This window comes from Anomaloglossus baeobatrachus, chromosome 1 (assembly GCF_048569485.1).
Source record: "Anomaloglossus baeobatrachus isolate aAnoBae1 chromosome 1, aAnoBae1.hap1, whole genome shotgun sequence".
Taxonomy (NCBI): domain Eukaryota; kingdom Metazoa; phylum Chordata; class Amphibia; order Anura; family Aromobatidae; genus Anomaloglossus; species Anomaloglossus baeobatrachus.
The window spans coordinates 249,079,820-249,106,780 of record NC_134353.1 but is presented as its reverse complement, the minus strand read 5'-3'; the positions used below and the strand labels follow the sequence as shown (position 1 = coordinate 249,106,780).

At 44.3% G+C, this 26,961-nt stretch overlaps 1 protein-coding gene across 1 annotated transcript in view; it reads left to right on the top strand.

The window, feature by feature from the left end:
- Positions 1-26,961, top strand: part of AFG2A (AAA ATPase AFG2A) — a 603,999-nt gene that overhangs the window by 537,863 nt on the left and 39,175 nt on the right. The window contains exon 15 of the mRNA XM_075348829.1: positions 3,785-3,949. Coding sequence (XP_075204944.1) covers positions 3,785-3,949 — 165 coding nt within the window. The remainder of the gene's footprint in view (positions 1-3,784; positions 3,950-26,961) is intronic.

Here is a 26,961-nt window from a genome sequence, read left to right as displayed (position 1 = left end):
AGCTGCTCAACAAACATGTGCACGCCAGACGGTTCCGGATGGAAACCCTCCGCTCTGTCGTTGCCTCAATGTCTCAAGGAGACTTCCTTGCCTCAATAGACATCAAAGATGCTTATCTCCACGTGCCAATTGCTACAGAACATCAACGTTTTCTACGTTTTGTGATAGGAAACGATCATCTTCAGTTCGTAGCTCTGCCATTCGGTCTGGCGACAGCCCCCCGGGTCTTCACCAAGGTCATGGCGGCGGTGGTAGCAGTCTTGCACTCTCAGGGACACTCGGTGATCCCTTACCTAGACGATCTACTTGTCAAGGCACCCTCTCAAGAGGCATGCCAACTCAGTCTACATGCTACGCTGGAGACTCTACAGACGTTCGGATGGATCATCAACTTTCCAAAGTCGAATCTGTCACCGTCACAGTCGCTAACGTATCTTGGCATGGAGTTTCATACTCGAGCAGCGAGAGTGAAGCTTCCGCTGAACAAGCAGCGGTCCCTACAGACAGGGGTGCAATCCCTCCTTCAAGGCCAGTCGCACCCCTTACGGCGCCTCATGCACTTCCTCGGGAAGATGGTGGCAGCCATGGAAGCAGTTCCCTTTGCGCAGTTTCATCTGCGCCAACTTCAATGGGACATTCTCCGCCAATGGGACGGGAAGTCAACGTCCCTGGACAGGAAAGTCTCTCTTTCCCAGACGGCCAAGGACTCTCTACAATGGTGGCTCCTTCCCACCTCATTGTCTCAGGGAAGATCCTTCCTGCCCCCATCCTGGGCAGTGGTCACGACAGATGCGAGTCTGTCAGGGCGGGGAGCAGTGTTTCTCCACCACAGGGCCCAGGGGACGTGGACTCCGCAGGAGTCCACCCTTCAGATCAATGTTCTGGAAATCAGGGCAGTGTATCTTGCCCTACTGGCCTTCCAACAGTGGCTGGAAGGAAAGCAGATCCGAATCCAGTCGGACAACTCCACAGCGGTGGCATACATCAACCACCAAGGAGGGACGCGCAGTCGGCAAGCATTCCAAGAAGTCCGGCGCATTCTAATGTGGGTGGAGGACACAGCATCCACCATATCCGCGGTTCACATCCCAGGCGTAGAAAATTGGGAAGCAGACTTCCTCAGTCGCCAGGGCATGGACGCAGGGGAGTGGTCCCTTCACCCGGACGTGTTTCAGGAAATCTGTCGCCGATGGGGAGTGCCGGACGTCGACCTAATGGCGTCCCGGCACAACAACAAGGTCCCGGCATTCATGGCGAGGTCGCGCGATCAAAGAGCTCTGGCGGCAGACGCATTAGTTCAAGATTGGTCGCAGTTCCGGCTCCCATACGTCTTCCCACCTCTGGCACTCTTGCCCAGAGTGTTACGCAAGATCAGATCCGATTGCAGCCGCGTCATACTCGTCGCCCCAGACTGGCCGAGGAGATCGTGGTATCCGGATCTGTGGCATCTCACGGTCGGTCGACCGTGGTCACTGCCAGACCGACCAGACTTACTGTCCCAAGGGCCGTTTTTCCATCAGAATTCTGCGGCCCTGAACCTGACTGTGTGGCCATTGAGTCCTGGATCCTAGCCTCCGCAGGATTATCTCAAGGAGTCGTAGCCACAATGAGACAAGCTAGGAAGTCAACGTCTGCTAAGATCTACCACAGAACGTGGAAGATTTTCTTATCCTGGTGCTCTGCACAGAGAGTATCCCCTTGGCCATTTGCATTGCCCACCTTTCTTTCCTTCCTGCAATCGGGGTTGGAAAAGGGCTTGTCGCTCAGCTCCCTTAAAGGGCAAGTCTCGGCACTATCTGTGTTTTTTCAGAAGCGTCTAGCACGTCTTCCTAAGGTGCGCACGTTCCTACAGGGGGTCTGTCATATTGTGCCCCCGTACAAGCGGCCGTTAGATCCATGGGATCTGAACAGAGTACTAGTTGCTCTGCAAAAGCCGCCCTTCGAGCCTCTAAAGGACGTTTCCTTTTCTCGCCTGTCACAGAAAGTGGCGTTTCTCGTAGCGATCACATCGCTTCGGCGTGTGTCTGAGCTGGCAGCTCTGTCATCCAAGGCTCCCTTCCTGGTGTTCCACCAGGACAAGGTAGTGCTGCGCCCCATTCCGGAGTTTCTCCCTCAGGTCGTATCCTCGTTTCATCTTAATCAGGATATATCCTTGCCTTCCTTTTGTCCTCAGCCGGTTCACCGGTATGAGAAAGACTTACGTTTGCTAGATCTGGTGAGAGCACTCAGAATCTATATTTCTCGCACGGCGCCTATCCGCCGTTCAGATGCACTTTTTGTCCTTGTCGCTGGCCAGCGCAAGGGGTCGCAGGCTTCTAAAGCCACCCTGGCTCGATGGATCAAAGAACCAATTCTGGAAGCCTACCGTTCTGCTGGGCTTCCGGTTCCTTCAGGGCTGAAAGCCCACTCAACCAGAGCTGTGGGTGCGTCCTGGGCTTTGCGACACCAGGCTTCGGCTCAACAGGTGTGCCAGGCAGCTACCTGGTCGAGTCTGCACACTTTCACCAAACATTATCAGGTGCATACCTATGCTTCGGCGGATGCCAGCTTAGGTAGAAGAGTCCTGCAGGCGGCAGTGACATCCCCGTAGGGGAGGGCTGTTTTGCAGCTCTAACATGAGGTATCTCTTTACCCACCCAGGGACAGCTTTTGGACGTCCCAATCGTCTGGGTCTCCCAATAGAGCGCTGAAGAAGAAGGGAATTTTGTTACTTACCGTAAATTCCTTTTCTTCTAGCTCTTATTGGGAGACCCAGCACCCGCCCTGTTGTCCTTCGGGATTTTTTTGTTGTTTGCGGGTACACATGTTGTTCATGTTGAACGGTTTTTTCAGTTCTCCGACGTTATTCGGAGTTAATTTGTTTAAACCAGTTATTGGCTTCCTCCTTCTTGCTTTGGCACTAAAACTGGAGAACCCGTGATACCACGGGGGGGTATAGCCAGAAGGGGAGGGGCCTTGCACTTTTTAGTGTAGTGCTTTGTGTGGCCTCCGGAGGGCAGTAGCTATACCCAATCGTCTGGGTCTCCCAATAAGAGCTAGAAGAAAAGGAATTTACGGTAAGTAACAAAATTCCCTTCTTTTCAGGTATAAGAAATCAAAACGCAGATATCATGTTATCATTTTATTCAACATTCTAAGACCTGCATTCCTATATTGACGGCTTAGGAAGGTTGATCCTTCTAAAAGATTCCCTTTAAATCGTTTGATATGATCTAAATGTAGAATTGCCACATTGCAATCTATGATATTGATAATTGAATCAAATTTGCAAGACCGTTTTCAAATAGTGTGTCTGGTTTTATTAAAGGGAATCTTTCGCCAAGTTTTTGCTCCCCCATCTGAGAGCAGCATAATGTAAAGACAGAGACCCTGATTCCAGCGATGTGTCACTTACTGAGCTGTTTTCTGTCATTTTGATAAAGTCAATGTTTTCTCTGCTGCAGATCTAGCTGTTATACAAAGCTCATGAATATGCTGAACTACCTGGTAGCAGGCCAAGTAGTCCTGTAATGATAATCTACTGCTGATTAAACAATGATTTTATCAAAACTATACTATGCAGCCCAGTAAGTGACACATCACTGGAATCAGGATCTCCGTCTCTACATTATGCTGCTCTCAGATTAGGTGGCAAAAACCTATTTCTGCCATTTTGGCAAGTTTTGTTTTTTTAAATAACATTTGGATCTTGTGATATTGTATTGTATGAAATTTACTAAGGATGAATTCTATCATGAATATAAGTAGTTTAATTATTAATTTTTGCTTTGTTTTCCTCTTTCAGGCTCTTATGCGTCCAGGACGTATTGACAGAATCATTTTTGTGCCGTTGCCGGATGCAGACACACGGCGAAAAATCTTCAGGCTCCATTTCCAGAGAATGCCTATTGATAATGAGGTCAATCTAGATCGTCTTGTGTTACAAACTGAGAAGTATTCGGGAGCAGAGGTAAGCATGGACAGATTGGAGTAATTACACTCACAAGCAGCAAAGATTTACATGTTCATTATGGAGCATAATCTCGAGTTTGTATTTCCAACTAATGCTGAGATACTTTGTAAATAGGCCTTATATATAACCTGACAGCCTTTCATATAGTGTTATTCTCATCTGGAGCTGTACTCACAGTGGTGGAAGAGCAGTTGGGTAGTGCAATGGTCTGAAACTGCACATTGTGAGATTCACCCTATTCCTTGTAACCTGGAAAGACAAGATGGCACCTGGCTACCAGCTTGAGATATCTTGAGATAACATTAGCTCCTCAAAAGAGTGGACACTGGCTAACTTTGAGAAGCAAAAGGAAGTAATAGGTGTGGTGATAGACATTTAAAGGGACATTCTGTAGGATTAGCATTTTAACGATTCACCACATTGTCCACAATGGTTTCTTGGGTCTTTTTTTAGCACTTCACTCATCTCTGTGAGTGTGAGAAAATGGCAAAGGTTGAGTGCTAGTGGAGCCCAAAGGTTTACTCTTCTGGTGAGGACACACTTGCTGTTCTGTAGCCTTCCTAATGATTGGCTTTAGCTATATTCATATCAGAGCTAGTTATTTGCTAGGTTAGGCTTGGCCGGTGAGATTCTGCAGTGTGCAACTCCATGGATTTTATTCATAATCATTATATTGATTAGTTCAGCAAGGTTCACATCTGCACTAAATGTTTCCAGTTTTCTGTCCCATCATAGGAGCAGAAAACCAAAAATGATACATTCACCATATGATGGACACCAACAGATCACAGTGTACGCCAGTGATTATAATGGGATCCGCAGGGTTATCTGCCTCCAGCTCAGATGTGAACCCAGTCTAATGTGAATGGAATAAAGTTATGGAAATAAACTTAAAGGGGTATTCCCATTTCCAAGATCCTATACCTATATGTAGTAGCTTTATTATTAGTATTATTAATAATAATAATAATAATAATAATAATAATAATAATAATAATAATAGCACATATCTCCAATTAGAAATGTAGCATAATTCTCTTAATTCGCTATGTTGCTTACCTCTTATGCAGGACATTGCTGTAGCTTAGTATCAATTCTTACGACCACTCGTATAGGGTCAATTAGTTACTTGTGTTCATAACCATGGATACCTAACCTACTGCACATGAGGTAAGCAACATAGCTAATCGAGAGAATCATACTATATTTCAAACTGGAGGTATTTGCTAATATTATTATTACACCTACTACATATTGGGATAGGATCTTGGAGATGGGAATCCCTTTAACGCTCTCATACACATGAGACTATAGTCAATTAAACCCGCCAATGTCAACAATCTACTGTGTATTGGGTCCTCCTAATACTCATATTATAGATGATATAAGGTGAGGGTTTTCAGCAGCCAACCCTTTTGTTCTCTATGAGAAAGCTAGTGGCAGAGTTTCTCTCCACGGAGAACACAAGAGTGCTAGGCCGAGACGAGCGTTCTATGTATAAGATAGTCGGGAGAGATAGCTGTTCTCAGTGCCGAAGGTGGCCGGAAATGCTCAGTTCCAGAGCTGCTTTGTCTAGTGGCCGTGGCCAAGTACTGCACATCTGCCTCCTGTTGATTTGACTGGTAGGCGGATGTGCAGTACCCAGCTGTGGCCACTATTGTAAGATGGAGCAGGCTCTGGACTGAGCATTTCCAGCCACCTGCTGCCTACGAGAACAGCTGATTGTCAGGGATGCGGGGTATCGGACCCCGAACGATCACACATTGATGACTTATCCTAAGGATAGGCCATTAATGTAAAAGTACTGGACAGCCTCTTTAACTATAAATTTGAACAGATATTGCCATTGGGCACATGAAATTAGCACCACAGCTGGCCTACATTATTCAGTTGAGTGTAACAACGTCACCTTTCCCCGCTTTTCAGCATGCTTATTATGCTACAGGTGTTTGTATGTAAATTTGTTCAGACAGGTTTGGGTTTCAAACCTTACGTAAAATGGCAGACAGCTTATCCTTTACTACAATTGGCTAACAGCAAACCCAGCAATAACACCAGCATCCTGCAGAACACTGTGTTCTGCCTTGACTCAGACTCTGTCGGCATGCCAGCTTTTTGGATGTGGTGGGAAGCCATGTTACATTCCAGAGTACTACATAGTAATACAATTGGTCCCAGATCTGTGTTGATTTGCACAAACATGGTGTCTTTTTGTTAGAACGCTCTCTGTTTGCACTTTGCAGAAGTGTATATGTATTGGATAGTGGCCATTCATAGTCAGTGAAAGCATTGTTTCTGTTGTGCATGTTCCAAATCCATTAATCTCGGCAGCTGACAAAATCAGCAGTTCTCGCATCTGATTGAAGGCTCTATGAGAGCTGTGTTTGTGCATTGTGCTGAATGTCCAGCCTTCCATGTTTTACTTATGAATGTTTTGTTTGTGTGGGAGACCCATCCACTGCTCTCCGCACATTCCACCTCACGTCTTTGTTTAGGAAAATTCCGACCAGACTGTGTATCAGATCGCAGATGGATCATTCTACCCGTTTTTCAATGTGGACTTAGGAAATGACTGTACTATCTGCTTATATTGTAGTGTATACGGCATATTACAGCAATAAAGATAATCCATGCCTTTATTCCTGTATGCCGTAACTGTGTAGCTGAACTCTACAGTTGTCTCTTAGACATTATGGTGTCAATGGTAAAATATTTCTTAAGGCTAATCTACTTGTAATTTAAAAAATTCTCCTTGAAGTTATTGATTATGGAACAGACTTACCTTTGTGTCCTGAAGCTATATAGCCAAGTATATATAAGCTTATGTGATAATAATCATCACAACATCCACTGGCAGTGTTTTATATAGTCTCACTGCTCTAAAGCGGGCTTTACACACTGCGATATCGGTCCCGATATCGCCAGTGTGGGTACACGCCCCCATCTGTTGCGCGACACGGGCAAATCGCTGCCCGTGCCACACAACATCGCCCAGACCCGTCACACATACTTACCTGCCCGGCGACGTCGCTGTGACCGTTGAACCGCCTCCTTTCTAAGGGGGCGTTCCGTGCGGCGTCACAGCGACGTCACTGAGCGGCCGCCCAATAGCAGCGGAGGGGCGGAGCTGAGTGGGACGTAACATCCCGCCCACCTCCTTCCTTCCGCATAGCGGCCGGGAGGCAGGTAAGGCGAGCTTCCTCGTTCCTGCGGCGTCACACGGAGCGATGTGTGCTGCCGCAGGAATGAGGAACAACCTCGTTACTGCTGCAGTAACGATTTTTGTGAATGGACCCCCATGTCACCGATGAGCGATTTTGCACGTTTTTGCAACGATTCAAAATCGCTCATCGGTGTCACACGCAACGGCATCGCTAATGCGGCCGGATGTGCGTCACTAATTCCATGACCCCAACGAGTTCGCATTAGCGATGTCGTAGCGTGTAAAGCCCCCTTAACTGTAAAAACGCCTTTCTATCTTGTTGGCAAAATCTTTTCTTTTTTTTTGCAGGGTTTTATATAGTCTCACTACTCTAACTATAAAGAAGCCTTTCTATCTTGTTGGTGAAACCTTTTTTTCTCTACACACAACAAATCATGTAAGGCTATTTCACTCATTCTGGATTCTCTGAGGATTTTTCAGTGGAATCTGCACTTAAATCCTAACTGAAGCTGCTGATATTCTGCAGTGCATCTACATGAGGTGCCTTTAATGTCACACGTTCATTATTGACATGGTAAAGTTGGTGGATTAGCACCATTTCATTTCAGTGGTGCTTATTTATCTATGTTTAGGTGCAATGCCACATCTGTAGTAGAAAATTAGTCAGAGTTTTAGTCTCACCATTGTGCCACAGATTCTTTATAAATTATATGAATAATGGTGATAATAAATTCCTAAGGTAAAACTCATCCATGTGAACATAGCCTTATACTTGCATGTCTTTCTAGAAACCAAAACTATATTTTTAAATGCATCATGGTACTTTCAAATCATATATTTGAACTTATGAAGGCTGAGAGGAGACTTAATAGCGGTCTACAAATATCTGAAAGGTAGTCACAGTGCAGAGTGAACTACCCTATTCTCATTAGCACAAGGAAGTACAAGAAGCAATGGGATGAAACTTAAAGGAAGGAGATCCAGATTAGATATTAGGAAAAACTTTCTGACAGTGGGGGCAGTCATAGCGTGGAACAGGCTGCCACGGGAGGTGGTGAGCTCTTCAATGGAAAGTGGAGGCTGGATTAACATATAGCTAGGATGATTTAGGAAAGCCTGCACTCGCAGGGGGTTAGACCCGATGGCCCTTGAGGTCCCTTCCAACTCTACCATTCTATGATTCTATGTCACCCCTTTCTCTCCAAGTCGAGGTGCACTGGGCCCTGTGCCAGACCGGGTCCAAAAGTCACTTTTTCTCATAGGAAGTTATCACAGAGTTTACACTGAAGCCTTGAAGCTTCAGGTTAACTCTGGTAAAACAATCCATTCCCGTAAATGAGAACTCTACTTTTAAGAAACTTTGCATAAATCAATAGTACAGGCGAATAAAAGAAAAATTGTAATATACATTATAGAGAAATCCGCTCCATTCCACACTTATCAGTCACTTTTTCCTTTCCCCCATGCAATAACTCTGGAAAAAAATCATTTCAACTGTGTCTGGCTAACGCAATATGGGCCAATAGTGTTCTATGGTGTCACGTGACATAGCCCATTATGTTTTAGAGAGCAGGGAGTGGTGAGGAGGACAGAAGAATCGAGTGAGGAAATACGCAGAGGGACACAGAGAAATAGCATGCTGAGCTTTGTACCAAGTCCTTTATCTCACTGCAGAGCAGGGGTCACATCTACACTGATCATTACTACTGTGTAGTTTCCTCCTTGACGCTGCCATTGATTATTGAAAAATAATAAAGGGCAGGAACCCATCTCACTGTATAGCAGATATCACAGCAGGCAGTCTCCTCCCACCAGCTCAGAGTGGATTGCAAATGAAGGGATGGAGCAGGTAGAGGCGAAAACTAGTGAAAATGTAGGATACAAGATATATAATGGATAGAAGTAGTGTTATTTGAAAGTATGGCTACCCTTTATGTACTTTTCTTGTCTCTGAACCTGCTGCAAGTCTGAACTCTGTTTTTCTACTGTAAAATCCAGGTACATTTCATGTAATATTGTATTTCTGTATGTTCATGGTATGCACCTTGGCTGATTGATTTGAGCAAACCATACCACTGGATTACAGACAGCAAAGAAATCACTCACAAGTTGCGTGACAAGAGTAATGAAATGATTAACAGCTGCATATTTGTTCCTTTGCCTGGGGGGCTTCATATTTCCTATGCGATCCTATCTTGTATTGTTAGAAGACGTTGTTTAATCCTTCCATGTTCCGTCTCTTCTGTCTCTCTGCCCTTTATGACTTTCTCACCTCCTTTTCTCCCAGGCTAAAACACTTTGCAGATTCTTCCATCTGTTCCATACATCATGTGCTTGCAGTAAAAAGTCAGCACAGTGCAGTGTTGTACATTCATGGGCACACACTCTGCAAAGACTTCAGAAAGCAGAGAAATTCAAGTCATCCTCTCGGCAAAAGACATCTGGAGAGAAAGCTCTGCTATACTCTGTGGGGTTCCATTAATGTCACTAAATGCAAGGTGAATATTGTTGAATGTTTAAAGAGAACCTGTCACCAGGTTTTCCCCATATAAAGTACAGCCAGCATCTGTAAGCCCTCTGTATACTGTATGTCCCCAATCCGCTCTGCAAGGCAAAAAAAAACAACTTATACTTACTTACGGGGCAGTCCGGTCCAACGGGTGTCTCTGGTCTTGATCCAACGCCTCCTGTCTCCTTACAGTTGCCGTCCTCTTTTCCTGCTTCATGTGGATGACACGTCCTAAAGGCTCATTTACACGCAACGGCATCGCTAACGAGATGTCGTTGGGGTCACGGAATTCGTGACGCACATCCGGCCTCGTTAGCGGCGTCGTTGCGTGTAACACCTACGAGCGAGTGTTAACGATCAAAAATACTCACCTAATCGTTGATCGTTGACACATCGTTCATTTTCATAATATCGTTGCTCGTTGGACTCAGGTTGTTCGTCGTTCCTGGGGCAGCACACATCGTTATGTGTAACACCCCAGGAACGACGAACAGCACCGTACCTGCGTCCTCCAGCAACGAGTTGGGCGTGTCTTTCCTTCGGCTGCTCTCCGCCCCTCCGCTTCTATTGGCCGCCTGCCGTGTGACGTCGCTGTGAAGCCGCACGAACCGCCCCCTGAGAAAAGAGGCAGTTTGCCGGCCACAGCGACGTTGCTAGGCAGGTAAGTATGTGTGACAGGGACTAACGATATTATGCGCCACAGGCAGCGATTTGCCCGTGACGCACAAACGACGGGGGCGTGTGCGATCGGCAGCGACATCGCTAGCGATGTCGCTGTGTGTTAAGCAGTCTTTAGTCATCCACAGTGTGCTCCATTGTGCTCCTACGCAGGCGCACTTTTCTCTGCCCTGTAGGTGAGTAAAATGAAGGCTATTTGTTTTGCCTTGCAGAGTGGTTTGGGGACATGCAGCAGGTGAAATAAATATTGAACAGATCACCAGTTTTCAAAGTAAATATATTTTTAAAGATGCTATTGACATGACTTTCTCATCAGATGTCAGTAACAACCTATCCAATCTACAAAGGCGAAGAAATCAAACCATAGAAGTCTATACATTTAATTATGTGTAATGCTGAGAAATGACACAGCAAAAAAGTATTGAACACGCTTACTGAAATGTATTTATTACTTCTTATATAAGCCTTTGTTGGTGATGACCGCTCCAAGAGACCTCCTGTATGGAGAAAGTAGCCCCATGCATTGCTCAGGTGTGATTTTGGTCAATTTTTCCACACAATCACTCTTCAAATTGTGAAGGCTCCATGGGCTCCTTTTGTGTAGCTTAAGTTTGTAATGTATAAAAGTTCAAGGGAATCTGTTACCACTTTGTCCTATCTAACCTATTAATATTGGTATACAGGATATACAAAGCTGAAGAACCCTACCTGTCTGCCTCATATCAGGAGCTTTGTTGTTTATAAATCATCTTTTATCACTTTATATAAATGAGCTCTTCCAGGCTATGGGGCAGATGCTGCCTGGAAGATAACTCCGCCTCCAGAGATTATTTTAAATAAGGGTGTTACCAGTGTGAGACAAGTAACTGACACAGAACACATTTTTTTGCAACTGCGCTCTAATTTATTGCAACAATATTGCAACACAGTCTACCTGTGAGATGGAGGCTGAAGATGAGAGGCACCTGCAAAAGTGTCAGCTATTATTCACAAAAAGCTTTGTAGTGAGAGCAGAGAGCGGCCATCACACATAACACTGGTAACGCCCCTTTTATTTAAAATAAGCTCTGTAGGCAGAGTTATCTTTCAGGCAGCATCTGCCCCATAGCCTGTAAGAGCTTATTTGAGGCAGACAGGTATGGCTTTTTTCGGCATTCTATAACTTGTATGCCCATATTAATAGCTTACATAGGTAAAATGTGGTGACAGATTCCCTTTAAGACCATTTTACTAAATCTGTCCCATTGAATGTACATACAACCACTTTCGATCTCATTGGAATATCCATGCAGTATGCATTGTCTGTCTTGTACTATTTCTGATGGACCGCATGTATTGAAGTCTAGGACAGCATACAGAATTCTGATGTTCATCACTGAAAATAGTTAGCAAGCTTGTCATTAATCAAAAGCATAACAGCTGATATTCAATAATAGAGTTAGATCGTTAGTGCTACCTACAGTTTATTTTTATTATTTCCTGCTGTATAAACGATAAGTCTCTAAAGGAGATTCAATGATGCTGTAATACTGATTACATGAATACCTTTGGTGAAGATATTCACTTTGGGGTTCTTCTGTAATCAGCATTTAAAGTTTTCTACTGTTTACGTCTTCTCCCTGTCTGTGATTCCCCAACCCCTCCGCCTGCCTCCAGTCTTTGAATTACAAATCACTGCTAAGATTCAAACAGAGGAGGCAGGCAGAGGGGCCAGAGAATCATAGACAGGGAGGAAAAATCCCCTGCACTGTGCCCAGAAATCTAATTAGCAGAAAAGCTCAAATAGCGATTAAATAAGAACCACAAAGCGTATTTCTGCACCAAAGATATCAATGTAATCAGTATTGCTGCACGATTACAGCCATATCTTTCTTTTACTTTCCAAAATCGTCCAGACAGGTGCTCTTTAAGTAGGATCTGTGCAGGCATCAAAGAATGCTGGAACTTTTCAGCTTTGAAGCCTAAAGAATTGTGAATGCAGCTCTAGAGCATATTCCAGGCTGTAACACACAGGTGTGTATGCTTCAAAGGCTTTTGTGCCAACTTTCCTGAATCATTTTGACAAGTGTCATTATTGTGCAACAATGCAACTTTTTGAGCTTTTGCTACTACTTTTCAAAGGTGGCCATGGCTAGGTATGTAAAGGAGGTTGTAGCCAGATTTATGAATTACATTTTAAAAAAATAACAATAGGGGGTGGTATAAAAAGGTGCAGTAACATTTATAGATACATTTTGGAGCATCTTAATATTCCACTTCTATCAAACATCACTTTGAGAACTTTGTTACTAATGACAACACATCCAGCAGGAAAAGTAGCTTTACAAAGTCCCCTCTTAATAATTTCCACTTAAGTGTCCAGCTTTGAATAGGTGTACCGTCTGCGGTTCTTCATACCAGCGTCATAATTAGGTTCATCAACCCTAAAGAGGTAGCAAAGCCTTCATTCTACCCACTTCTTTTTCTTTTATGGTGGACTTGATCCTTCTCAGATGAGGTCTTCTTGCCCAGTAAATCGCTGCAGTTCAGTTTCCTTGCACAAATCCAGGAGAGTGACATCACAAAAGGCCATTTGCGCTGTTCTTTTGCATTTAGGCTTGTCGCTAATGACCTTTTCAGCTTCTCCACTGTGCTTTGTGTAAACAGTCATTCACGATCACAAGACCTTTACTCCTTTTCATCGTGTTCAACTTTCCCAGCTGTTTCATTGCTTCCTTCCTGTGGCTTTATTTAGTCTTTGTTACTTAATCAACCATTCAAATACCATAGCTATATGTTCATACTCCCCATCTCCGATGCTTGGTTATTTCATTACTTGGATACATGGAAAGAAATCTGCGTCTGGGCAGCTATTTGAAGACTCAACTTTTCAGTGGATTCCCTCACAGTCCATTTCATATGAGTCAATAATAGTCTATTGTATTTTCATCTCATTTGAAGAAAGAGTTAACTGCAGGACATTAACAACAGTTGACATGAGACATGTGACCTCCATGTGTGGATATAAAGGCCCTGCAGAGATTTGGTAGGACTCTGCCTATAGAGGCATTGCTGAAGACTTTCTGGAATTCATTCTTCAAAGTTGTATTTTTGCATATTTTACCATAGAGGATCATAGTTATGTCAAAGCTCCTATATTCCACACTTTGCAGTACAGAAACCTCTAGACATCTCTACCAGAAACTCAGCTGCAAAGCTACACCAAAATTAGCGGATACTGTGCAGACAATTGGTGGTTGCAGATTTGCGTATGCATAATAAAAAAAAACTTGGTGCTTCTAGGGCTTCGTAGCCTGATCATATGCTGCTCCCTTTATAAGTCATCCTCATGCAATGATGTATGATCCCTTGTGACCACTAATGTCTTTGGCTAAAATGACATGAGAAGGCAAGGTTATACAGTCTGGCAATGGTCCAGTCAAGGAGACCACGGAAGCACGAGGGATAAGTATGGTAGGGTGTTGGCTTTTCAGGAGTTCCCAAAAATGAGATTTGTTGTTATTTTCACTTCCCTATAGAACTGAATAGGGAAGATCTGCAACTAATCCAGAGAATTTTATCTCTGTACCATAGGCCAATTTTTTCAGGCGAAATCCACTGAGATTTTTCTTCTGCTGGAGACAAAAATATCACCAGGATCATATGGCAATATGTTAAGTCACTAGTTACTAATTTCCTCTAGGGGACTAATGCTCAAGCCTTTGCTCCTAAACACTTTTTCCTTAAAGAGGTTATCCGGTTTAATATGATAAGTCTGCAGTCAATCTGTGTCACTCTGACATTGTGCTTTGCAAAGATTCACTGGTTTTTGAGACGGGAACAGCGGCCACGTGACCGCAGTTGTGCACTATGCATGTTACAAGCCAGAACCCAACTTGTGGGTGCAGCCTTACTCAATGCATGGAGTGAGGCCGTGCCCACTAGTCGGGTTCATGCATAGCGCACAATTGTGGTCATGTGTTCAGAAGCCAGCGAACCCTCTCAGTACACAGTATGTGCAATATGAGGATTCATAATTCTGCAGTCACATAGAGTAAAGGCCACATCTCACTAAGCGACATCGCTAGCGACATCGCTGCTAAATCACGGTTTTTGTGACGCCACAGCGATCTTGCTAGCGATGTCGCTGTGTGTGAATTCCAGCAACAACCTGGCCCCTGCTGTGAGCTCGCCGATCGTTGCTGAATGTCCTGGACCATTTTTTGGTTGTTGCTCTCCCGCTGTGAAGCACACATCGCTGTGTTTGACAGCGAGAGAGCAACGATCTGAATATGCAGTGAGTCAGCTTCTGTGGACGCTGGTAACCAAGGTACACATCGGGTAACCAAGCAAAGTGCTTTGCTTGGTTACCCGATATTTACCTTGTTTACCAGCGTCAGCAGCTTCTAGAAGCCGGCTCCCTGCTCCCTGCACATGTAGCCAAGGTACACATCGGGTAACTATAAGCAAAGCGCTTTGCTTAGTAACTCGATGTGTACTATGGTTACCAAGCACAGCGTTGTTACACGGGTCAAGGGTGGCTGATCTCTGATCGCTGTGGAGATCTGCCTGATTGACAGCTCCCCAGCGACCATGTAGCGACGCTCCAGCGATCCCTGCCAGGTCAGATCGATGGTGGGATCGCTCGAGCGTTGCTAAGTGTGACGGTACCTTTATACATAGAGTGACTGCAGACTTATCATTTTACACTTCACAACCCCTTTATCATGAATGAACAATAATACCTTAGTACCAATTTTGAAATTTCCTTAAAGGAATTTTTCACCCCAGGGCATACTTTTGGCAAGCACTGCAACTTGCAAAATACAGACTATTAGGATTTGATTCTGCTAGCCAGCTCAGGCGGTATCCAATTTGTATACGGAGGTCACAGGCTGTCATCTGCTTCTCTTACTGTTCTATTGCCACGTAACCCTTTCATGGAAGAAAACGTTTAAGCATTTGCAGTGGACAATTCTTTTTTTTATAAATATTTTTGCATTTTATTGTTAAACATATGTTGAGGTTCTTATGTAGATATACATTTTATTTTATGGATTATAATAGTGGTATATAGTATAAGGTTTTTTATTGTATAGGACCATCATAATTTTTGGTATGGTAAATTGGCAAAAGTGGTTTTAGTTGATGTTGACTGTCATTTACTGGCATGAATCGTTAACATCAGTCTGTGTTTGGTTATACATATTGATTGTTGAAGTCTGGAGTGGAGGTGATGTTGGTATGACATTATTTTGGAGCTGGACATATTCGGGGTGTATCAGGCCAGTGATAATAACTTCCCTGTTACATTGCGTTTCCTCTAAGTGACATATCCAAAATATACCATTGAGTCTAGCGGGCTGTATTGTGTTTTTACACCACATACCAATGCATATTTGAGCAGCTTGTTTATATTTGTAATTGTCTTTGCCTACTTGATAATTAACATAAGGATTTTTGTGGCTAAAGATTAATAAACGTTTACATTTTTAATGTTAAGATATGTCTTCCACATTTAGTTACTGTGTATTGTATTAGTTTGGAAGCAGCTGGTTGGATCTCAGTGTAAGCACATTAAGGTTAATGATCTACAAGCGGGTATAGGACAAACTTATTTTATCATACCATTGGGGGGACTTCAAATTCTTTGTGGCTTTGCTGATATTTCATAATACAAGTTATCATTTACGACAGGCTCAAGTTATCAGTGAGACACAGATTACATAATCCTAATCTCAATGTTCCCACAGAATTGCAGCAAAGCTATAAGAGAGTTTGAGTTTTTGCAGCTGCCTTACTATGTCATATCATTTATGCGTTATTGGCTTATCAAAGTGTACCTACACATTTGATGTCCCAGTTGACCTGAATATCTTGAGTGATGAACCACTCCTGCCTGTTGAGCAGTACAGTTGGCATGGAAAATGTACCACAGAAGAGTATACTGCATGGTTCCAAGTCTAATTACTTTGACCTGTGTAGGATACTCTTCAGGCATGGAAATTGTCAGCTAGGGTGGGAACGCAAAAGTGTAGAAATAGTTTCAGTTTTAAGGTTGAAAGAATACACAGGTGCAGGGACGTCAAGCTATGATCCAAATGTGTTAATCAACAGTACGACAAACTCCCCAGCCCCATGGATCTAGAGCAGTCATTCGTAACCTTTCTGATTTTGAGAGCCACATTTAGGTCTGACTAGAGCAGGGGTGGGCAATTAATTTTCCCATGGGGCCCCATGAGAAATTGGGATGGTTTTAGAGGGCCGGACTTATATAATTACCTCAGTTCTACCCAATACTGTATGTAGTATATACACTATCCCTTCATAATCAAACAGTAACTTAAACAATACAAAGATGCAATGAAAATATGGAGGTCAGTGAGGGATAAACACATTACTGGGGTCAGTAGGGGGCATACACATTACTGGGGCCTGTGGAACATACATACTGGTTCGATCAACAAAAAGCGTAGCTAGTTACTAGCTGGCTTCTCACTGTAATAGTGTGAGTCACTGTGAATCATGATATTATCAAAATTCAGCGTATAGTGTGCGGGGGGGACGGGGTTTAGATCAGTGCTGCTGCTGAGTGCTGAAAGAATGCCGATAGCCATTTTTTTTTTTTTCTTTTTTAACCACGCGTACAGTGGGGCGGGCCAGGCTGTCAGCAAATCACAGACACACACACAGCAAAGTGGATTTTTGCCATAGCCATTTTTTTTTTTTTAACCGCGCATACAGTGGGGCAGCCCAGGCTGTCAGCAAATCACAGACACACACACAGCAAAGTGGATTTTTGCCAGACAAGCAAGGGCATGTGTCATAGACTGGGCATGTCACATGTCCTTGCCCCATAAGACCTGGCCATTTTCCCCGTCGCCGCCATTATCTCTCTGCTGCGGGTGGGTGACAGTCACTTCTCCCGCTGCTCCTGTGTGCGCTATAGACATACAGTGCAATCTACACAGCGCTTTAGGGATTAGGGACTAGTTGTAATTTCAGCCCTTTTCAGGGCTACATTACAGTCGTTCATAACAATTGTTGCTAGGCAGGTCCGTGCCAACGCTGTGCAGGGCTTTAGATAACAGTGTCTGGCTACATCAGCTCAGGCAATTCCTTGCTGCAATTTTTCATTGGCAGGGATAGAAACTGAGGCTTCCTTTGCTGTCCTGCTACCTACACCACCTCTGCATTGTACACACCTGCCCATTTTTGTTACTCAATTTTTATAGCAAACAGTGCTGACACTTAGTGGCATACTAAAAGTATCTGGGATACTAACTTAGTGTTCTTCTGGTGCCAAGCAAGATACACCACCTCTGCATTCTACACACCTGCTCATTTTTGCTACGCAATTTTTATAGCAAACAGTGCTGACACTTAGTGGCATACTAAAAGTGTCTGTGATACTAATTAGTGTTCCTCTAGTTCCAAGCAAGGTACACCACCTCTGCATTTTACACACCTGTCCATTTTTGCTACGAAATTTTTATAGCAAACAGTGCTGACACTTAGTGGCATACTAAAAGTGTTTGGGATACTAACTTAGTGTTCCTCTGGTGCCAAGCAAGATACACCACCTCTGCGTTGTACACACCTGCCCATTTTTGCTACGCAATTTTTATAGCAAACAGTGCTGACAGTTTTAGGGCTATAGTTGCATTGTCAGGGATAGTCAGTGTTGGTTCTTCAGCTGTCAATAAAGCAAGACCACCTCTGCATTATACACCACCTCTCCATTTTTGCTACGACATTTTAAGTGTCCAATCTGGTCACAAACAAAATGAGTGGCAAAAGGACAGATACTGGTGGAAAGGGGAACAGGCGTGTAGGAAAGGGAAAAAAAAGTTTGTGTCCGTGGGGAGGTGGTAAAGCTACAGTAACATCTGACGAAGAAAGGCCATCTTCAAGCAAAAGTTAGATGTCTGCTACTTTCCGTGGACAATCTGATGTGCTCCCTTTTTTACGGAACCGAACTACTGTAACAAAGGTAGCTGATGCACAAAAAAAGAACATGCTTGAATGGATCTCAAGTGGTCCAACAAGTGGCCTCTCCTCCACCTCAACTTCAACATCCAAAAAACAACAGTCCTCTGAGTTGTCACCCCAATCGCACTTGCTTTCTCCCAGCTCTCAAGTCTTCACCCACCCTGCAGAGTATGTTGCAACAGAGATGGGTGAGTCTGCAGAGCTGTTCAGTCACACTATAGGCTGGGAATCAGAGGTCTACTCCCAAGCTACAGTGAGTACAGATCAAGAAATGGTCTGCAGTGATGCCCAGAAGCTTTGTGAGTCTGATTCAGGCCCTGATGACCAATTTCTGAGCATAATGTAGACCCTCATTCACAAACTGTAACACCTCTTGGTGGAGATAATGAGGAACATACTGATGACGATGAGACTCAGATACCTGATTGGAATGACAACTTAACCATTCAGTCAGGGCAGGAAGAGGTTAGGTCTGAGGGCGAGGGGAGTGCAAACACAACGGTTGATGATGACGTTCTAGATCCCACTTACTGTCAACCCACAGTCAGGCACTCGAGGAGGTCAACAAAGGCGGTGGAGGAGGATGAGACGGATGACTAGGTCAGCTTACGGCTTCCTGGACAAAGACTGAGTACTGGCAGCACGTCGACAACTGCATCCTCAGCCACAACTCTTCCTCTGTGCACAAGTCGGGCTGGCTCTGCAGGTCGCATGGGCTCTAATAGTTGCATTGCCTGGTCCTTTTTTGACATCGCAAAGGATCACCCAACTCATGTGATCTGTAGGCTTTGTCGCCAATCTGTAAGTAGAGGCCAAAAACTCACTAGTTTGACCACTTCGTCCATGAACCGTCACATGAATAACAAGCATAAGTCCCAGTGGGAAGCTCACTGTGCTACAATGCGGCTTAGCAGATCTGGCCAACCACCGTCTGCCCCTTCAACTGCATCCGCACGCTCTTCATCCTCTGACTGTGGGGACAGCTGTCACACATGTTTTTCTACTCAGACCTTCCACCTCTTTAACCGCAACAGGCAGTTTGCTTGGCAGGTCATCATCAGTTGTTTTGGGAGGGGAAACAGGTGCTGTTGTAGAGCTCTCTCAGACATTGAGAGCACCAACTTTGGATGAAGGCAATATCATGTCTCCGCCTGCACTTTCCTCACAGACCAGGGACACCCTACTCCACACCGTCTCCGCATAGCAGCCAGATCTCGGTCCCTCAGATGTAGACAATTAAAAGGCCATTTCCTCCGAGCCATGACAAAGCTAAGAAGTTGACTTTCACCCTCTGCAAGCTGTTGGCTACAGAAATGCTGCCTTTCCGTTTGGTGGACACAGAGGATTTTCGAGACCTTATGTCCGTCGCAGTGCCCCAGTACCAGAAGCCCAGTCGCCACTACTTCTCCAAGAAAGGTGTGCCTGCGCTACACCAGCATGTCGCACACAGCATCACCGCTTCCTTGAGAAACTCTGTGTGTGACAGGGTGCATTTCACCACCGATACTTGGACCAGTAAGCATGGACAGGGGCGTTACATGTCGCTGACTGGGCACTGGGTAACTATGGTGCGAGATGGAGAAGGGTCTGCTGTACAAGTCTTGCCGTCACCACGACTTGTGCGTCAGTCCTCTGTATGTCAAAGTTCCTGCACTGCTGCCTCCTCAACCTCGTCTGGGTCCTCCACCTCCACCCCAAGCCTGCCTGGTCAGGCCACCCGCATTGTAACTGCGCACAAGGAACCCCGCACACCTCCTTACTATGCTGGCAGCAGAGCTCAACGGCATCAGGCGGTCTTTACATTGAAATGTCTGGGGAAATAAGAGTCACACAGCTGAGGAGTTGTGGTCAGCTCTAGAGAGCGAGTTTAGTAAATGGTTGTCTCCACTCAACCTGCAGTCAGGGAAGGCTGTGTGCGACAATGCTGCAAACCTGGGTGCGGCCCTACACCGGGGCAAGGTGACACACGTGTCTTGTATGGCTCACGTGTTGAACCTTGTTCTCCAGCAATTTCTAACCCACTATCCCAGCATAGTTGGTTTTCTACACAGGGCACGGTCACTCTCTGCTCACTTCCACCGTTCAACCGGCGCAGCTGACCAACTAGCATCGCTCCAGAAGTCTTTCGGCCTATTGGTTCATTGCCTGAAATGCGATGTGCCGACACGCTGGAAATCGACTCTCCACATGTTGCAGCGACTGTGGCAGCACCGCCGAGCCGTGGTGCAATACGTTATGATGTATAGCCTGGGCCAACGAGATGCAGAGGTGGAGCAGATCACGCTGCTGGAGTGGTCTCAGATCAAGGACCTATGCACCCTTCTGCACGGTTTCGACATGGCGACGAATATGTTTAGCGCTGTCAATGCCATTATCAGCATGACAATTCCAGTCATTTACATGCTGGAGCACACACTAAACACTATTCGGAGTCAGGGGGTGGGACAAGAGGAAGGGGAGGAAGTACAGGAGGATTCATATACGGAAGGGATACCAACATCTACAAGGTCCAGATGTTCAGCATCACCAAAGCGGCAGGCATGGGACGGTGGGGGAGAGGGATTAACAAGGGCGCATGGTAGCAGCCAAACTGTTGAGGAAGGTGCAGGACACCAGGAAGAAATGGAGGATGAACTGTCGATGGGGATGGAAGACTCAGCAGATGAGGGAGACCTTGGTCAAATTTCGGTTGAACGAGGCTGGGGGGAGATGTCAGAGGAAGGAAGCATGGTTATCACCTCGCCGCCACAAACACAGCAAGGACTTGGTCCACATGGATTCGCAAGACACATGAGCGCCTTCTTGCTGCACTACCTACAACATGACCCTCGGATTGTCCGAATTAGAAGTAATGATGACTACTGGGTTGCCACACTATTAGATCCCTGGTACAAGTCCAAATTTGGTGAAATAATTCCAGCCATAGAAAGGCATGCACGTATGCAGGAGCATCAGCAAAAGCTGTTACTCAATCTTAGCTTGGCTTTTCCACCAAACACCAGTGGTGCACGGAGTGAATCTCCCAGTTGTAACTTGCCAAGCATGGGACTGTCTTGTCATCATCAGTCAAACCGTACGAGCAACACCGTATCTGGTGCTGGTAACAGCAATTTTATGGAATCGTTTCATAATTTTTTTAGACCATCCAATGCAAGGCCACAAGAGACAAGAACTCTGACACATAGTCAATGGCTGGAGAAGATGATACAGGAGTATCTCCAAATGAACATCGATGCCTTGACTTTGCAACTGGAGCCTTGCTCATTTTGGGCTTCAAATCTTGAAAAATGGCCTGAGCTCGCCACTTACGCCTTGGAGATCTTGTCGTGTTCCGCAGCCAGCGTTGTGTCGGAACGTGTCTTCAGTGCTGCTGGGTGTGTGCTGACCAGTGACAATGTGGACAGACTAACGTTCATCAAGATGAACAAGTCATGGTTCAGCAAGGACTTTGTCGCCTACCCCGGTGTCATCCTGGGGACAGTTAAGGCTGGCATATTTTTGTATGTGCTTGATGCAAATCAACATGTCCAGTTTGCAACTGGGGCACAAGTGATGCCACTGAAGTGGTGTGTGTGTGGCCCAATTTTTGGAAAAAAGGGAGACTCTGCTTGGAGTCCCCTTGCTGTGTTTTACATGATTTTAGAAGGGTATGACATGCCTATATCTCTGTCTCCTCTTCTTTTTACTCGTCCAGCTCTTTTGTTTTCGCATGAGTATATGTCCTTGTCACTTTCCCATGTGTTTGTGGTGTCTTGGGAGTTGTTTGTCACCTTTTGGACACCTTTGAAGGTGTTTTCTATGTGTTTTTATGTGTTTGTGTTTGCCTGTCATTGTTTTCAATGGGGTTCGAGTGGTTCGTCGAACGCTCCGGAGCCTCCGTTCGGCGAACCGAACCGAACTCTAACGCTAGGGGGGTGGCTCATCTCTACTTATTACTACTGGTAGTATAATGACAGCCAAAACTTTTCAGCAGAAATCCCACAGAGGCAGTATATCAAGAGCAACAGGTTCCCCCATTCAGATCTGCTCTTCTGTGTTGGGCTACTCACAAGTGTCACCATTTGGAAACTTGCTTTTCATATATGTTTGTGAGACCTGGCGCTATTGCATCAAGCTGGCAGACAGCAGCGAGCCACACATCAGGGGCCGGAGCCACATGTGGCTCCTAAGCTACAGGTTGGGGACTCCTGATCTAGACGAAGGCAAAACTCCATTCCCGATGTTAGGGGAAAAGTTTCTTTCCAATTCCATTTCTTTTGAAAAGTCCTGAAAGATAACATCCATGGCCTTACCCTGGTCTATTCTGGAACTTACCTTCTCATAGAAGCTGATTAGATTAGTTTGAAACAAATTCTATTTCATAAACAAATGTTATGCACTTAAAGAGAACCTGTCAGATCCCACATGCCCTCTAACTTAGCAGCAGGGACATATGTGGGCCAAAACTCCCTGCCTAACCATTCCTGTCTATTAATATTGTGTAAAAGCATTGTTTAAAACAGCATTTATAAATTATTTTCCCTCTGTTAATGAGGGCTGTGACTAGTCGCAAGGGCGTTGTTTCACTTCGACTAGTCGACCCTCTTTACGTGTTATGATACCCCATGTGGGCAAGATAACATGATTTCTATCAAAATAGAGTATGATCTCCAGCACTTCAAAGAAGGTTAAAAATATTTATTGAAGTTCTATTAAAAAAGATCATACTCTGCTGGAGATCATACTCTATTTTGCTTGTCTGTGTTCTGCCTGAGGCCAGGGCAGCTGCGTGCACCACACCGATCCTGATCTGGAATTTAGGAAGGGTGAACTACTTTTTCTATTTTCAACATGATTTCTATGAGCCGACATTACCACCATCAGCTCATGGAAATCTATTTCTGCAGCGTGGCCTGGCCTCTGTACCTGGGTGTTTGCTTGTTGGCTTTACAAGTGCACTGCGCATGATTCAAAGTCTCCTGCACTTCCGATCAAGCCAAGCGCAGTGCACCTCTGAAGCCGGGAAGCAAACACCCAGCTTCAGAGGCCAAGCAATGCTGCAGGAATGAGACATGCGCATGCGTAAGGTTTCCATGAACTGGCGGTGACATCTGCTTATGGAAATCATGCGATCACACCCACAAGGGTGTGACAACTTGGAAAGGGGGCAGACTAGTCAGGGCGAAGCAACATTATTGTGACTAGTCACAGCCTTCATTAGCATAGGGAAAATGTAACTTACAAATCCTTTTTTAAACATTGCTTATACCCAATATTATTATTATTAAAAAAAAAAAGTGAGCCGGAGTATGAATTGGTATACATGTAGCTTGTAAGCTCATGTTCACACTGGCCGTAAGACATAAAAAAACAAAAAACAAAAAAGAAAATAATATGAACATATACCCTGCTGTATCTAAATAGAAGCATAATGTATATAAATAAACATGGGGTACTTAGTAAACACTAATTTTGATCAAAAAAGCATAAAGCCATCCCACCATGACAAGGTGTACCCAATCATGACAGTACCTAAACCTCACCATGTGTCAACAGACATCAATCTGAATAAGAGCAGAGAGTGGCTGGGTCCCAATTGGACACACAGTCCTGGGAAGCAATGGATGAAATGCCCAGCTCACTGAGAGGGGAGCCACACGCTATTTGTACTGACTAGTCACAGCCCTCATTAGCATAAGGAAAACTTAACTTATAAATCCTTTTTTAAACATTGCTTATACATAATATTATTAAAAAAAAAAAAAAAAAGTGAGCCGGAATATGAGTTGGTATACATGTAGCTTGTAAGCTAATGTTCACACTGGCTATAAGACATAAAAAAGCAAAGAAGAAAATAATGTAAACAGGGATGGTTAGGCAGAGATTTTTTGCCCACACATGTCCCTGCTGCTAGGTTAGAGGGAATATGGGACCTGACAGGTTCCCTTTAATAGCCTATAGTTTTAAGGTTCAGTTTTAGCCCCATTATTAACAGTGGCTCTACATTTGCTAGGCGCAAAGTTCTGTGGAACAGTACCTGTGATTACAGTTACATTATAATACTTCAATATTAGAAATAATGATCTGTCTATCTCATACATCCTGCAGATTTTGGGGGTGTATGCCATCTGGATCCAGTGGTTAGTCTTAGTGTTTTTGAGGTATGATTTTGGAGGCCCTTATGACTTTTGCATCATAGCTTACATTTATAATGAAGGTATCATAGCTATGCTGCTTCTGTTTGTGATCGGATAATGGCGCACCTTGACAGACCGACCCCATTGTGTATGTTGGGTTTATGGTATTCTCGACCAACAACATGAATAATGTTGCAGACTACCCTATTCCTAATCTCAATAGTACTCGGAAGCCAACAGACCTTATTAAGCTGGGGCCACACGGGGATTACTGCGATCCCCTGGCATGACACTCGGCTCATGCTGGCAGTAAAAAGAGAAAAACTGATGAAAAACTAAAAGTAAGTACTGACACTGACCCAACTGATGAAAATCTGATTGAAAACACTAATGAACGCAGGCCATTTTTTAGGATGACTGATTGATGTCTGAATGAGCCCTAAGGCAGAAATAAACACCGCCTAATGATACAATACTAATACTGGTAACTTTGGAAAAGACCAGTGCATTATCCAGAATAATGGAACTTATGTAGTTGCTCGTTTTCTGTTTTCTGTCTTCGTCTTGTAGATGAGGTTTGAAGATTTGTTTTTGTATCTTGGCACTATGTCTTTGGTCTGCGGTGTGATAGAGGGGATCAGTCTGCTGTGGATTAATCAGTGAGTAGACGTGCTTTGGCTGCTGGTCCAGTTTTCTTTTTTCTATGCAATAAATAGACCATGATTGTTGTACAATGCTTGACAAGCTCTGTGTATTTGTGCTTTTCCCGTCCTTATTAAATATTTTTATTCTGCCTCCTAACTTTGTGATTTACTGCTTCCTTTAGTTGGTCTCTTCCTTCAGAGCTTGGCGGCATCCTCTCCTGCCGGTGTCTGTGTGCACACTATAGTTCTACAACAGAACTTAGCTTTCATGAGCATATCCTAGAATGCAATGCTAAAATACTCACACACAGTTTGTATATTATACCTATATAGGTATATATTACCTGTTCACAGGACAGGTGACAAATGTATGATGACATTTATTACAACGGGATCCCAGTTATTTGTAACCTACAGGAGTGATGCTGAGCTCCCTGTTCTCAGAATCAGTTGGGTTCTTAGTAGCTAGATCCCTGTCACACGGCGTTCAGCTATTAACGTGCCAGGTGTCATAGCGTCTTCTGTTGACACTACAGAGTCTGACTTGCCACCTCATGCTTTAGGGCTCGTGCGTACATTGCTTTTTTTTTTTTTTGCGTTTCTGCAGCGTTTTAAGCTGCAGCGTCACATTGTCAAAATGCCTGCGTTCTGCTTCCCCAGCAAAGTCTATGAGAATCATGCAAAATCCGTGCGCACGTTGCTTTTTTGAATTCAGCGTTTTGAAAGTAAAAAATTTGACAATCTCTGCATTTAAAAATGCAGCATTTCAATTCTTTTGAGCGTTTTGGCAGCATTCTACAACCATTGAAATCAATGAGTTGTTGAAAAACGCTACCAAAATGCTAAGCAGTGCACTGCATTTTTGTTGCGATCCGCATGTTTATTTGACATAACAAAGGCAGATCTTTCGGTCTCTCTCTCTGTCCATGTCGGTCTCTCCCTCCCAGCTTCTCTCTCATACTCACCAATCCCCGATCACCGGCATGGCGTTCACACTGTGGCGGCTTCTCTTTTGAAAATTCCGGCTGCTCATTATTCCATCTCTTATTCCCTGCTTCCCTCGCCCACCGGCGCCTACAGTCATATGAAAAAGTTTGGGCACCCCTATTAATGTTAACCTTTTTTCTTTATAACAATTTGAGTTTTTGCAACAGCTATTTCAGTTTCAGATATCTAATAACTGATGGACTGAGTAATATTTTTGGATTGAAATGAGGTTTATTGTACTAACAGAAAATGTGCAATCCGCATTTAAACAAAATTTGACTGGTGCAAAAGTATGGGCACCTCAACATAAAAATGACATTAATATTTTGTAGATCCTCCTTTTGCAAAAATAACAGCCTCTAGTCGCTTCCTGTAGCTTTTAATGAGTTCCTGGATCCTGGATGAAGGTATATTTGACCATTCCTGTTTACAAAACAATTCCAGTTCAGTTAAGTTTGATGGTCGCCAAGCATGGACAGCCTGCTTCAAATCATCCCACAGATGTTCAGTGATATTCAGGTCTGGGGACTGGGATGGCCATTCCAGAACATTGTAATTGTTCCTCTGTATGAACGACTGATTAGGTTTGGAGCGGTGTTTTGGATCATTGTCTTGCTGAAATATCCATCCCCTGCATAACTTCAACTTCATCACTGATTCTTGCACATTATTGTCAAGAATCTGATGATACTGAGTTGAATCCATGTGACCCTCAACTTTAACAAGATTCCCAGTGCCGGCATTGGCCACACAGCCCCAAAGCATGATGGAACCTCCACCAAATTTTACTGTGGGTAGCAAGTACTTTTCTTGGAATGCCGTGTTTTTTTGCCTCCATGCATAATGCCTTTTTGTATGACCAAACAACTCAATCTTTGTTTCATCAGTCCACAGGACCGTCTTCCAAAATGTAAATGGCTTGTCCAAATGTGCTTTTGCAT